Source organism: Cannabis sativa, chromosome 8 (assembly GCF_029168945.1).
Source record: "Cannabis sativa cultivar Pink pepper isolate KNU-18-1 chromosome 8, ASM2916894v1, whole genome shotgun sequence".
Lineage (NCBI taxonomy): Eukaryota > Viridiplantae > Streptophyta > Magnoliopsida > Rosales > Cannabaceae > Cannabis > Cannabis sativa.
In genome coordinates, this window is record NC_083608.1 from 50531900 (window position 1) to 50546125 (window position 14226).

The window sequence follows — 14226 nt, forward strand, 5'->3', positions numbered from 1 at the left end:
TTACGAGTGTGTGAAGATAATTTAAGTACAATACTTATGGTATATTTAAATTAAATTTTAATTAAAGATAAATTTAATTAATGTAAAAAAAAATATTTTTCAACTTCTCCCTAATTAGTATTGTAAATCTTCGCATAAGAATATTTCAACATTATAAATAAAATTTAAAAAAAATCCATTAATTATTGCCATAGACATTATGCCTCCAAAGAAGAAGAAGACAGTTTTTTTTTAGAGAGGAAGAAGAAGACAGTTTCGGTTAAGAAGGAACTATCCAAGTTGTCCTACAAAAAACCCAAAACGACACCGTTTTAGACAGCAAAGCTTTCAACACTAGTCTTTTACCACAACAACGACAACTAATACTATTCCTGTACAAAACGACAGCGTTTTTGAAGAGAAAATTTGTCAACAAAGAGTTAAAAACGACAACGTTTTAGACAGCAAAGCTTTCAACACTCTTCTACCAAAAAACGACACCGTTTGAACAACAACAAAAACGACAGTGTTTGGAAAAGAAGTTGTGGACAACAAGAGGTCAAAAACGACACCGTTTTGAACAACGACAGCAACAAAAACCAACAAAACGACAGCGTTTTGAGGAAGAAGAAGAAGAAGGTTAAAGAAGAGAAGAAATAACATTAGTAATAAAGAGGAGAGTCAGTAGTTAGAGAAAGTGAATTTAGAGAGAGAAAGAGAAGAGAGTTAGGTTTAGGGTTTTGTGGGTTTGGAGACCAGAGAACACAAACAATGGGCAGCGAAAGATTGAACGGAACAGTCAAGTGGTTCAATGATCAAAAGGGTTACGGCTTCATAACCCCTTCCGATGGAACCGAAGACTTGTTCGTTCACCAATCCGCCATCCGATCCGACGGTTTCCGAAGCCTCGCTGACGGAGAAACCGTAGAGTTTCAGATCGAGACGGAGAATAATCGTACCAAGGCAGTCGATGTCACCGGTCCTAACGAGGGTCCCGTTCAGGGAACCCGCGGTGGAAGTGGCGGAGGCGGTGGAAGAGGAGGATCTCGCGGTGGTTATGGCGGTGGTGGTAGAGGCGGCAGAGGCGGTGGTGATGGCGGTTGTTTTAAGTGCGGTGAAAGTGGTCACATGGCCAGGGATTGCTTCCAGGGAGGATCAAGCGGTGGTGGAGGAGGAAGGTACGGCGGTGGCGGCGGTGGTAGCGGTGGTGGTGGCGGTGGAAACTGCTTCAATTGTGGTGGGACTGGACATTTTGCTCGGGAATGCCCAAACAACCCTCGTTGAGTGGAAAATTTTCCCCCAAAAAGGAAGAAAAAAGCTTTCTTTTTGTTGATGGTTTGTTTGTTGACTCTTTTGTTCTTAGGGTTAGATTGTTTGGAACAATGGTTTTCTTTTTTCTTATTTTCTTTGTTGGGTTTGGTTTGAATAGGTAGTTTATTTATGATCTAATATTTTCTGGGAAATTATTATTGTTGGTATTTTCTTTCTTATTGTTTATCCAAACTAGTAGTAAAATGTATGGTCTTGGTATTTTGACTGAGCTAGTAGCTAGCTACTCAGTACTCACCCCATTTTGCTCAATTTTCAAGTGTGTATATATACACATCATTAAGGTGTTTGATTTAGTCAACTAATTATCTTTCTTCTTCTTCTTTACATATGTTAATGTGTTATTTTGATTTGTTTGTACGTGTTTGGGAGATTCAAGCTTCTTGTGGACTTGTTTTCCCTGGTCAACTTAGTCAACATGCCATGGCTTGGACTTTTATCGAACAGTTTGGCTTCATATTGTAATTATTGTCCTTTTACTGGATAATGTCGTTTTGTGAAATGATGTCGTTTTAACGGGGGTAAAATATTGGTGGGTGTAGTAACATTTGGTCAATTATGGATTATCTGGTAAATAAATGAAGGAGCAACAATAATACTATAATATATATTCTATCCACTTAACATTGTTATTGGGGTCAAAAAAAAAGAAGACAAAGTTGTTAAAATCATACAACTCTATGTATATTTATTTAATAAGAGGAGAGATCATCAGAAATCATATCCAAGTAGAAACCAAATCGAAAAAAAACTGTGGAGTGAAGTGTAGAAAGAAAGAAACTCACTGCCACATTGCAGTTTAGTTTGATTCAGTCCATTGGCTATGTTAATTTTAATGGAGTCAACAACAATAGAAGCATATAAAAAACGCTCCATCAACATTTAGATGAATTTTACCCAATTCCATATCTTAGTAATAGAATGAGAATCTTCAATAGGAATGAGACCCTATAGAGAAGCTAATGCATATCCCGGGCAGAAGGAATCAACAATGGAAGTGGATTAGAGTTAGACAGAATGCTCCACTATAGCACTTTTGAACTTTTGATGTTGATGGGTTCTGCTATCCCATAGCTTATTCCACATGACATGACAGAATGAAGTCTCTTTTAAGAGCTTGAAATAAGTAAGCGGATTTGGTGGTAAATTTTCCATTCCATTCTTTTATCCAAACTCAATAATCTCTCCCTTGTCCTCGAGCCTTTCTTCCTCTCAACATGCCTCTTTTTACACATTTACTTTACTCTTTTTTTACATTTTTTACTTTTTGACAAACTCAATAACTTCTTTTTTTCTAAAAAAAAAGAATAATTATTTTTTTTACCCCTTGTACTTATGACACTATACTATTATGCCCCTTAATCTATTCAGCTTGTTACAAATAGTCCTTGTATAATTTTATATGCATACATTTAGTCCTTCTGTTTATTTTGTTTAAAAATACTGTTTGTATTGATGATGTGGTATTATAACAAAGGATAGAGTAGTAATTTCATCTCTTTTTAAAGGGAAAATTGACTATGAGGTGGCATAATAACTGACAATGAAAGATGATTAAAAAATGATTTCATAACCTTTTAAAAAAAATTTAATAAAAATAATTTTATTAAAATAATTCCAATCGTTTTTTAGCAGTTCAAATTAGAAAAAGGTGTAAAATTAGGATTCTACAGTATTTGAAGAGATGGATATCACTAGAAAGAACATGGGATTTTTGGAAAATTAAGGTAATGATATTCTATTTTTTGGATGTTATTTTTTATTTTTTTTTCCTGTGATTGTAATTTTTATGACTTGTAATTTATTTTCCTAATGGTATATAATTTTTCAACTACTATCTATGTATAATGCCACATTATTAATTTAACAGTCAACTTTAGTCAATTTTAACAGAATTAGATAGAAGGATTATACTATTCCAACTGATATATTTTAGGGGTATTTTTAACTACACTTATAAATTAAGGGGCATCATAGTATAGTGTCATAATTACAGGGACTAAAAAAGTTAATTATTCAAAAAAAAAAAATACAATATTCCACAAAAGCCCATGAAGCCCAATAATTTAACTTAGGCCCCATATAATTTAATGTTGAAAAATACCTTGAAATTATTGTTGTAAATTTTTCTAATTAATTTTTTTTTTTCTAACTACTCAAGAATCAAGATACTATTTTTTTTTAACTTTTTTTCTCCCATAATTTCTATATAAGTTGCTATATAATTTTTTTTGCGATTTATATTGTTCTGTCATTTGCAATAAAATTTTTTATATAAAATTTCGTTAAAATATAAAAAAAGAAAAAACTATTTTAAAGTTTAAAAATAAAAAAACCCTTAAATAACTTTCAAAAAAAAAAAAAAACAATTAAAAAAAACAGGGTTTCTAGTATTTTCTTTGCATTTTCTTTTGAGAGGGAAAAGAAGTTTTTTTAAGTTATTACTGTACTTATTATTTTACTTCTAACCCACGTAAGGCATCGAGTTAAGAACAAAGTGACACGTGTCCCTCCACTTGTCAAGCCCAACTTCTCCCAGTCCCACCATGAAAATTAAATTACCACGTATAGACCAACATATCAAACTATTAATTAACCGCTCATTATCATATATAAATTAAAATTAAATCAGTACATATTCTCCCAAAAACAAAAAAAAAAAATTAACATTATGGCTCCGAAGAAGAAGAAGACGGTATCAGTTAAGAAAGTGGTACGAGAAGTAGAAACTATTCAAGTTGCTATTGAAGAAACTCAAAACGACACTGTTTTAGACAGTAAAGCTTTCAACACTACTTCTTCTACTACAACAACTACAACTAGTAGCACTGTTATCCCTATACAACAAGAACAGGTCCTAAACGACACCGTTTTGAACAAAAAACAATCTGATGCTGATCAACAGCCCGTGGCAGACCCAATTAAGGACAAGGTGAGGCTTTTGCTTATGCTATTTTTTTTTTTTTCTTTTATTAAGTATAAAAAAATTAAAAATTAAAATTAATCAGGTAGAATAAAATAGGTGACTCCGTGACTGTCTCTCTTAAATAAATATATGGGGTTTTTTTAATTTTATCTTTTAAAGCAATTTTTTTTTACATTTTTCAAAAATCAACATAGCAATCCAGATGGATACAAGTAAAAATTACTAGAGCAATCACAGGGACAATCTAGATGTAAAAATGAAAAAAATAAATAATTATATTATTTTAATGTTTTATTCATTTTGAATGAAATTTTGAGTTTGGTTTTTGTTGAGGCTTATTTTATACTAAAAAAAATAAAATAAAAAATTAATTATCTAGAAAAAAATAAATAAGTATAGTTACATTTGTATATTATATTGTTTTAATATTTTATTCCATCAACAGCAAGAACAAAACGACAGCGTTTTGGCAAGTAACAAGAGGAAGAAGAATAGAAAACAACAAGATCAGGTAAAAAACGACACCGTTTTGAAAAATAAAAGGCAACAAAAACAAAACGACAGCGTTTTGGGGACGAGGAGTAAGAAGAAGATTAAGAAGAGAAGGAAAAATAGTAATAGTAGGGAAGAGTACAAGAGGTATGTATTTCTTGTTTTGAAGCAAGTTCATCCTGGTATGAGAATCTCAACGAAAGCCATGAGTGTAATGAATAGTATGATGAACGATGTGTTTGAGAGGTTAGCACAAGAATCAGCCAAATTGGTTACTTATAATCGTAAGATGACACTCTCTTCTAGGGAGATTCAAGCTGCTGTTGGACTTGTTTTCCCTGGTCAACTTGGTCAACATGCCATGGCTGAGGGTGCTAAGGCCCTTGCCTCTTATTTCTCTTCAAACACTACTTAATTTTATTATATATATATATATATGTGTGTTGTTTGGTTTCCACTGTGGACTTTTATCGAACACTTTGGCTCCGTATTGTAATTGTTGTCTTTTGTTTTTACTAGATAATGTCGTTTTGTCGAACAGTTTGGCTTATTATTGTAATTGTTGTCGTTTTTACTGGGTAATGTCGTTTTTTGGAAATGATGTCGTTTTTTCGAACAGTTGGTTTCATATTGTAATTGCTGTCGTTTTTACTAGATAATATCGTTTTTTCGAAATGATGTAGTTTTGTCGAACAGTTTGGCTTCATATTGAAATTGTTGTCGTTTTTACTAGATAATAATGTCGTTTTTTTGGAAATGATGTCGTTTTATCGAACAGTTTAGCTTCATGTTGTAATTATTGTCGTTTTACTAGATAATGTCGTTTTATCGAGGGTGCTATGGCCCTTTGCTTAATGCATATATCTAACATCTTGTTTAGTGATATATTTTCGTCTTTATATTTCAGAGTGGACTTTTATCGAACAGTTTGGCTTTGTATTGTAATTGTTGTCGTTTTTCAAGCTAATGTCGTTTTGTTAAAACATTGTCGTTTTACCGAGGGTGCGAAGGCCTTATATATATGGAACAATTTGGGTTTACTAACTATGTTGGGCGATGGTCGTATGTCATTAAATGTCGTTTTCGATGATATTAGGGAGGATTACACAACTTTTTTTAATTTTTTTTTCTAATTTTGCTTAAAACTATTTATGTTTATATAAACACAAGAAAGATAGTTGTTGACTACACAGACCACACTCTACCAACAAACAAACAAACCTTTTTTACTTGAAAGAGTGATTGATGAAGATGATGATGAAGAAGACGTTGATGTTATAGAAACCTATATTTTTTTTTTATTTTATTTTAATTGGAAAATTAAAGAGAGAAGTGGGATAAAGTAGTTAGGGGTGTTCATTGGATCACATCTAATGTTTTTAGGCCTATCCAAATCCGATCCAATCATATATTGGATGTTAGATTTTACCATCCGATCCGATCCAATTAATTTCATCATCCAATCGATCCAACATCCATTGGATGTTGGATTAGATCGGTTCTATCCATTGGATGTATTTCATATATATTTATTTATTTAATTTGGGTTTATCCAATATTTTAAACTTAGTATTTTTTGGATCGGATTGGATCCATCCAATATTTTAGATCCAGTATGTATTGGATCAGACTGGATCCATCCAATCCAAGAAAAAAAGAGTAAAATTTTAATGTTAATTTTCATATATATATATATACATATAGATTTTATGTATAACAATATAAAATCTAATTACTCATCCAAACTAAATGAAAATACTAATTAGTTCGATTGGATATTAGATGTATTGGATTTTTAGACACCCCATCCACCATCCGATCCGATCCAATTGGATATTTAAAAATAACATTCAATCCGATCCGATCACAATTGGATATCCAATGTTTGGCGGTCGGTTGTAATTGGATCGGTCGGTTCTCATTGGATTGGATCGATTTATGCACACCCCTAAAAGTAGTGTTTAGTAAAATAATTTTAATTAATTTTTTGTTTTTAAATTTGAGAAAACAGTATTTTATAAAATTATTTTAATTTTTTAATTGAGAATTAAAATTTTAAAAACAAAAAAAATAAATAAATAAATTTTCTTCCAGTATTGATGCTGAACCTAACTTAGATTTAACTTAAATAAAATTTAAAAATAAATTTCGTAAAATTAATTACAGAATACAACGCAGTTAAAATATTTATTTTTATATTATAATTATTTAAAATATAATATAAAATTTTAAAAAAGTTAACACAGTTATAACATTTATTTCTATATGGTAAATTATTGTAAAGGTTGCATTGATCCACTTCTTTAAAGGGTGCATTCTATTTTCACCAAACACACATTATAATGAGTGTCGTTTTAACAACCTACTGTCGTTTTATGAAAAGAGATGTCGTTTTTCGATGATATTTAGACAGATAGTTTGTTGACTACAGAGTCACAAACTTTATTACCAACAAACAAACCTTTCTACTTGAAGATGATGACGATGATGAAGAAAAGAGGTTGATGTTATACAAAAATTTTATTTGAAAATAAAAAATTAAAGAGAGAGAGAGAGAAGTGGATAAACACTAAAGAACTCACTTGACCAAAATTCAATCAAAATTTCTCAATGCTTAAAAATAAACACCAAACCATTAATAATCGAAAGCTATACCCAGTAAACGACGATGCACCTTTCGTCACCGAATCACAACCACCAGCGCCACCGCCACCGCCGCCTCATTTGGTAACCATGGATTCATCGATGGTACTGGTGATCCTCGTTCTCTCCACAGCTTTAGTCTCAGTCATCTTCTTCTGCTTCTATCTCTGCCGACCTAACCCCGTCCCCTCCTCCTCCACCGACACAACTAACGTTTCTTCTCGGAAAGGAGTGGATCCAGCGGCGGTGCCGGTCAGCTCTTACGGTGGCGTTGCCAAGGAGAATAATCGGAATGTGGAGTGTGCGATATGTTTGGGTGAGTTTGGGGAAAACGACGACGTTAAAGTGATGCCGTTTTGTAGGCACGTGTTTCATCCTTGTTGTATTGACACGTGGCTTGCTTCGCACGTGACTTGTCCTGTTTGTAGGTCAACTAGAGTTTTGGATGAGGTTGGAGGGGGAGAAGAATGGAGGTAATTTGTTTTGTTTCTTTCTTTGTTTTGAATTGGAAAAAGTAAATAATAGTTATCGAGTTTGGAACGACGACGTTTCGTTGTGTTTTTTTGTTTTGAGTTTGTGAATTGTGAGTTTGTGTATGTGTTTAGCTGGAAGGAAGGAAATTTCATTATGCTAGCCACGTGTACATATAATTGTGACAAGGATTGTTCACCTACTAAGTACTAACTAGTTAATCATCACTAATATGGTATTATTTATTTTAAGTAAAGGATAATCATAAACAATTATGGCAAATAATATTAATATAAAAAAGGGATCATTTTGATTTTTGAATCTGTGTTTTTGTTAAAAATTACTGATCAGATAACAAAATAGCTCTTATATTTTTCAAAATTGTAAGAGATAGTATACTGGTGCAGTAAGATTTGGTCAATTATGATTTTCTGATAAATAAATTGAAGAATTAAGGAGCAACAATCATCATTAGTAGCCGATAATACTATAATATATAAAAATAGGTTTCTTTCTCCACTTAATATTCTTATTGGGGTCAAAAAAAGAAGACAAAGTTGTTGAAATCATACACTCTTTATGTATATTATATATTTAATAAGAGGAGAGATCATCAGAAATCATATCCAAGAGGAAACCAAATCGAAAAAAACTATGTGAAGTGAAGTGAAGTGTAGAAAGAAACAAAGCTACGTTGTTGTTGTTGTTGTTGTTGTTGATGTTGTTAATCTCAAAGTCTTCCCTTTTCTTTTCTTTTCCTTTTGTGTATAATATTAATGAGAGTAATCAATTTTTTATAGTATGGAATAAGCACGAATCACCTCAACTACCGGTGCTCGGCACATTGGACACTTGCCTTTACTCTCAACCAGCTCGTTAGCACATTTCGAACATGTACACATGTGCCCACATCTGCACCCATAAAAAAAAACACACACACACATTATATATAAACAATTATCTAAAATAAACATACATATATATATAAATGAAGAAAAGGGTTCTGAGAATCTTCTACCAACCTGTACAATAAAGAGTCAATATTGGTATTAGAACATATACAGCACATTCCTTTTCTAACATGATCCCATTTGGTGTCATCCATGGCCAAACCACTCTCATCCTCACACAACACTGCTGCAAATGGTTTTATATGATATTATGGTCCTTTTCCAATAATTGTATGTACTTTAATCTTTAAATTCTTATCTAAATTTGTTAATGTGTACCTTGTGAAGCAGCTGGCCTATTCAGGGCAGCAGAGACTTCTTGTCTAATTGAACGTTGCAACTCGAGTTGCATGTCCATGCAAGTTTCCATCATTCTCTGTAAATTATTCATCCTTTGTTGTAGCCTGGCCATGTCGATCCTCATGTCATTGATGATTTCCCACTCCTATAAATAATAACAAAAAGAAATTAGTGACAATTAAAACACTTAACATACATATTAATAAAATTAAGTGTTGAAGATACTTAGAGACATACACATACAATTCCAAATCGTTGATGCATTTCATGCTGCGTAAAGGTATCACGGTGTGGCCTCTGGTCCCACATTGGGGGAGGAGGAGGAGGAATTGGACGAGTGGATGGAGCCACAGGAGGAGGCGGTCTCACAACAGTAGCATCCTCCTGAGCCTCACTCTGATTTGCCCTTGCTTGATCGAGATCTTGTTCAACGGATGCAGGAGATGGTGATGAACCATCCAGCTCCCAGTCAACAGCGGCATGGCTTTGCCTTTCCACATATGATTGTATTAACTGATCAAGACTCTCGCGAAAGCCACTGTGAAGAAGATTAGATACTCTTCTCCTGAAAATGAAAATATTGAATCCATATAAATAAATAACACCCACTAATATTAATGCAGAAGAATGGGCGAGATTCTTTTCATACCTGCCTAGTAGTTCCCTGAGTTCAATGCTATAAACATTATCATCATCGGGGAAATAATATGTCTCAACCTGCCTGGCTGGAACAGTTTCACTATCGGATGGCTCTTCTAGCCAACTATGCGCGGTTTCTTGGAAATCACCTTCCTCGTGCCACTCTTCAGGAACCTCTTCCAAATGACTATTTTGTACGTCTTCATTTCCCTGAGACCATCCAAATTCGGTTGTTTGTTGCTGACTTTCTTCGATATTTTCACCGGGGTTGTCTGTCCATTCATCATATTCACCATCAACTTGCTCCCAATCTCCCTCCTCATTTGCTGGAGATTGATCCTGCCACTGCTCTACCTCAGAAGCAGATTCTTCCCCGATCATATGAGCAACTGTGTTATCTTCTAAATCATCTGCAGGACCAGATAGATGAGGGTAGTCATTTGACTCCCTTCTCGACTCAGATTCATCATTGGCTGAATAACTGGCTTCCAGAATATTCCTACGTTCTTCAACACCAATATGCAATGTATCACTGGCCCATTCATTAGTAGCATTTTCCTGTGAGTCAACATCTGTGTTTAGTTCAGTGTCATCTCTCCTGTCAATAAATTCAGCATTGGTTGACCATCGCCATTCTCTTACCACATTGTCTGGAACTTGTTCATGCCATTCTTCTATTATGTGATCGTTTGATTCTTGTGAATCTATATCTTCAACGGCATTGCCTCTCAACTCACTCTGACCATCCAATATTCCATGGCCGTCGTGTTCTTGATCTTCACTCCCTTCATAATTAAGTTCTGATTGTTCGCAAATATCACCTCTGACTTCAAATAAGTTATTTTCTTGAGGTTCCCCATTTCGAGTTGAACTGGTGTCCTCATTAGATGTATCAGAAAGACTGCTGCTTGCTTGAGCACAAACAGAATTATCCAGTCTAGAGAACCCTTCCCTACGTTAAAAGAAACGGATCCAAAATGTTAAGAGCAAAAACTAACAAACTAAATAATAATGAGTCCTACGAAATATATAAAACATCTTATTAAAAATTGATAGACACCCCAAAAAAATTATCGTCAGCAATAGTAAAGGGCTATACACAAAGACATACAACAGACAGACATGTAGGTATAAATTTAAAAGAATCAGTGAGAAAGTACTGTGTTTACAAAAGATAAAATAAAGAAAGTACTGTGTTTACAATGTAGGTATAAATTTAAAAGAATCAGTGAGAAATGTAAATAACAGATAATAATGTACTCGCTAAACAAATAATCATGTTCTGTTCTTCATTATAAGTTCCTGATAAATCTTCTGTTATCTGATAAGTTATTGAGCTCTGAATTAGAAAATACCTCAGACCAGAGACTGTATGTCTTTGCCTCAATAAGCCTAATTCACTTTCAGCTACAGAAGAGGGCCTCTCATTCTCAACCAAACTTCCATTACGCAAGAACCAACCTCTTAGTAATGACTGAGAAAAAAAAAAGAGTAGCATTGAATCATCAGCAAAAATGAAAGTGTTAACACCTCAAACTAAATAATGAATTCAATATTTGAGCACAACTCAACCACACCATTATGATATCAAATATGATTGTAGTTACAGTTACAATATTATATATAATTATGATCTACTTGTTCTTATAGAAATAAATTTCTAGCATGGCAACAGACCTGAATGCGGTTGCGGTGAGGAAAATTTGTTACAGCTCTGTGGTCCAACAATACTTGAAGCTCCATTTTCCTCTCCCTCTCAGCCTTCTTTACCATGTCAAGAAGAGCCTGCCTACCACACAATTTACGTATTCCCCTCCGAACTTGATGATGTCGGCCTTCATTCTGGTTAACAACCAACCCATCACGGACTTGTTCTATCTGAGTACCAGATTCAGCAGGTTGATTTTCTCTGCTGCCAGCACGAGTACCTCTCAACTGACTGTTCGTTTGTACCCACTCCCTTATAACTCTCACCCTTTCCTGTTCATTTTCACCAAGCCACTGGGCCCTTGGACTGTTACTGATCTGAGAAACATTTGATACACATTCCCCAGCACCACTATTCATCCATCCTCGGAAAACTTGTCTCACCCTAACCCTTTCAACCTCTCCAAAATCAGAAGAATGCTCACTGTTATAGTTACTCAAAACCTCATGATCATTCTCACCCAAACTGGCAACCTCTGAGTCACCAATACGATCGCTTCCATGGCTTTCGGAACTATCTGTCCTCGAAAGATCTGCAATAAATCCATCACCCCTTTGTTGGAACAATCTATCCCTGAACCTCTCCTGGGCTCGACTCACCACATGCTCATCCTCAAGCTCTCTCCACATTTGTAAAATTGAGGATGCCCGGGTGCTTACCCTCCCCTCTTCATCACTTATTTGACTTGGTGCTCGAGTCTGAGAGTCCCTAAGGAAAGACGAATCAAGCACAGAAACATTGTGTAGACCAGCAATAGCCATATTCAAATCCCAAACTTATAAATTAAGTCTTTCAACCCATGAGTATAAAATGCATAAAAAGGCGCATTTATCTACTGGAATAACAATTTGATGATTCCTTATCAAAAAAATCAGATCATCAATCATAAGTAATCAACATTAGCTTTGCTCATAATCATCATCTCTATCACCATAACCACCATCAAAACCAATCAGAGCATAACCATACAGACACAAAAAAAATGATATTGTCACTGCTTTCAGCATGAAGTAACAAGTACACCAAAAAGTGACCAATCACAAATTGATTACTTTGAAAAGCTTTCTGCATTAAAAATAAAAAAACAAAACAAAATCAAAAATGGTCAGTTACTCAATCTTTTCCTCCATTTCCAAATTAACAAGTCCATAAATATATATAATATAAATATACACAAACATCCCAATACAGTACCTGACAAAAGCTTAAATTCGATTTTGTCAATACCCTAAATCAGTTTAGACTCCTCAACCACTCAGTCTGGTTCCCTAAAAACATACCAAACAATAAGAAGAAGAAATCAATAGCAGATTTCCAGCACACGAAATCTCAAAAACAAAAAGCTCCAACAAACAGAGCCAAACACATGATTTTGAAATAGTCAACAGAATCAACATTTCCAAATCAAACAACATCCGAAATAGGATGTTCACAAGTTCATCCTCCACCATTTCCCGAACACCTTTTCCCAAAAAACCAAACACTAAATCCGCATTGTAACCAAAATAATAAAAAAATATATAAATATCAACAAAAATCCAGAAAAAAAAAGAGCAAAGAGAGAAAACAAAATTCAGAGAAAACGTAAAAACAAGGTTAATAAATATGAGAAGATTGAAACTCACCAGATTTGAAAGTAAAGGAAACGAAACCCTAGGTAGCTCTGGAAGAAAGTAACAGAAAGAGAGAGAAAGAGAGCGAGAGACTTATGAAGAGAGAGAAAGAATAAGAATTGAATTGAATTGATTTGAAGTTTCAGAATGAAGAGAGAGAAAGTGTAGTAGTGAGAGGGAAGAGCCAGAATTTTACGAAACAATAATAATAATGAGTGATAAAACGTCATCGTTTTGGAGTTGGAACCCATACAAATTTTACGTAATTTTAACGTCAGAGGAAAAAAATTTGGCAAGTGGACCTACCACTTATTGCCATGTGTCACACGTCTTTTTTGGCCTTTTTGGCAAATTTCACGAAACCTCTCCCCAGTCCCGCTCTCTTTAATAATAATTTTAATTTTTAATAAATTTTTATTGAATAATTGTACAATACACCCTTTACCAATTATTTTTATTTATTTTAGTATTTAAAATATTTTTTTAATAGTTATGTGTGTTATAATTATTTTAAATATTCTCTAAAATTATAAAAAAATATTTTAAAAATTAAAATGCTCAAAATAAAATTTAAAGAGTGTGTTGCACGCGTGAATATTTTATTTTACACTTGTGTAAAATAGAACATTATTTTTCATATTGTAAATTATTCTAAATTTCTTAAATTTTATAAGATATCTTAAAAAATCATAACAAACATGAATATGAAAAACTAAATAGATTAAGAAATTCTTTTGAATGCCGAAACAAGTCAAAAGTACATTTTTTTTTAAAGAGGACGCATAGTAAAAGTACCCATTTTTATTTATTATTATTAGAAAATTCTTAGATGCACCTTCTTTAGGAATTTTTGTAATATTTTAAAAAATACGATAAAATTTAACATGCTGAAAATAGTGTTCAAAAAATTTATTACACACGTAATTTTTTATTTTATACGCGTACTTTCTAAATTATAAATTATTCCAAAGGATAGTAGTATCTTAAAAAAAAAAATATATATGTATATTTTAGTTACGATATATATATATATAACAAAATATATATTTATTTAGATTAAGAATTTAAAGCACACCGAAAGTTTTTTTTATTTTTTATTTTTTTATAAAATAATTTACGCTCTTCTCATTTTAAATTTTGATTCCTCATTAAACTCATTGTATGGGTTACAATTGT

The 14226-nt window shown here is 33.2% G+C and overlaps 4 protein-coding genes across 19 annotated transcripts; 3 read left to right on the top strand and 1 right to left on the bottom strand.

The window, feature by feature from the left end:
* The first annotated feature begins 557 nt into the window (after positions 1 to 557).
* Positions 558 to 1613, top strand: LOC115700799 (cold shock domain-containing protein 4). Its single transcript, XM_030628451.2, has one exon. It carries the CDS (start codon positions 751 to 753, stop codon positions 1261 to 1263), a length of 513 nt encoding a protein of 170 aa, XP_030484311.1. The 5' UTR covers positions 558 to 750; the 3' UTR covers positions 1264 to 1613.
* A 2292-nt stretch (positions 1614 to 3905) lies between these two features.
* Positions 3906 to 5754, top strand: LOC115701125 (uncharacterized). The gene is made up of 2 exons (XM_030628823.2): positions 3906 to 4240; positions 4680 to 5754. The coding sequence occupies exons 1-2, from the start codon at positions 3980 to 3982 to the stop codon at positions 5139 to 5141; spliced, it is 723 nt and encodes a 240-aa protein (XP_030484683.2). The 5' UTR covers positions 3906 to 3979; the 3' UTR covers positions 5142 to 5754.
* A 1395-nt stretch (positions 5755 to 7149) lies between these two features.
* Positions 7150 to 8002, top strand: LOC115699006 (RING-H2 finger protein ATL57). Its single transcript, XM_030626216.2, has one exon. It carries the CDS (start codon positions 7337 to 7339, stop codon positions 7844 to 7846), a length of 510 nt encoding a protein of 169 aa, XP_030482076.2. The 5' UTR covers positions 7150 to 7336; the 3' UTR covers positions 7847 to 8002.
* Positions 8003 to 8311: 309 nt separating this feature from the next.
* On the bottom strand, positions 8312 to 13295 carry LOC115701172 (uncharacterized). Of its 16 annotated transcripts, none has more exons than XM_061102256.1 (10): positions 13063 to 13200; positions 12632 to 12705; positions 11407 to 12502; positions 11085 to 11203; positions 10372 to 10681; positions 9740 to 10287; positions 9334 to 9655; positions 9070 to 9235; positions 8863 to 8977; positions 8312 to 8752 (listed from the first exon to the last, which is right to left on the bottom strand). In XM_061102256.1, exons 3-10 carry the CDS (start codon positions 12196 to 12198, stop codon positions 8635 to 8637), a joined length of 2490 nt encoding a protein of 829 aa, XP_060958239.1. In that variant the 5' UTR covers positions 12199 to 12502; positions 12632 to 12705; positions 13063 to 13200; the 3' UTR covers positions 8312 to 8634. The 16 variants fall into 16 exon arrangements, with proteins under 16 accessions (XP_060958239.1, XP_060958238.1, XP_030484752.2 ...); XM_061102255.1 differs by having other exon boundaries at positions 8863 to 8974; positions 9328 to 9655; XM_030628892.2 differs by having other exon boundaries at positions 9328 to 9655.
* Between the last annotated feature and the right edge of the window lie 931 nt (positions 13296 to 14226).

Excerpts from the sequence above, each read along its gene's own strand:
- LOC115700799 (XM_030628451.2), top strand. The coding sequence starts at position 751 with ATGGGCAGCGAAAGATTGAACGGAACAGTCAAGTGGTTCAATGATCAA.
- LOC115701125 (XM_030628823.2), top strand. The coding sequence starts at position 3,980 with ATGGCTCCGAAGAAGAAGAAGACGGTATCAGTTAAGAAAGTGGTACGA. Across the intron at positions 4,241-4,679 it reads CAGACCCAATTAAGGACAAG|CAAGAACAAAACGACAGCGT; the intron begins GTGAGGCTTTTG and ends TTCCATCAACAG.
- LOC115699006 (XM_030626216.2), top strand. The coding sequence starts at position 7,337 with ATGCTTAAAAATAAACACCAAACCATTAATAATCGAAAGCTATACCCA.
- LOC115701172 (XM_061102247.1), bottom strand. The coding sequence starts at position 13,280 with ATGACGTTTTATCACTCATTATTATTATTGTTTCGTAAAATTCTGGCT. Across the intron at positions 11,204-11,406 it reads CTCACCGCAACCGCATTCAG|TCATTACTAAGAGGTTGGTT; the intron begins GTCTGTTGCCAT and ends TTTTTTTCTCAG. Across the intron at positions 8,978-9,069 it reads TAGGCCAGCTGCTTCACAAG|CAGTGTTGTGTGAGGATGAG; the intron begins GTACACATTAAC and ends AACCATTTGCAG.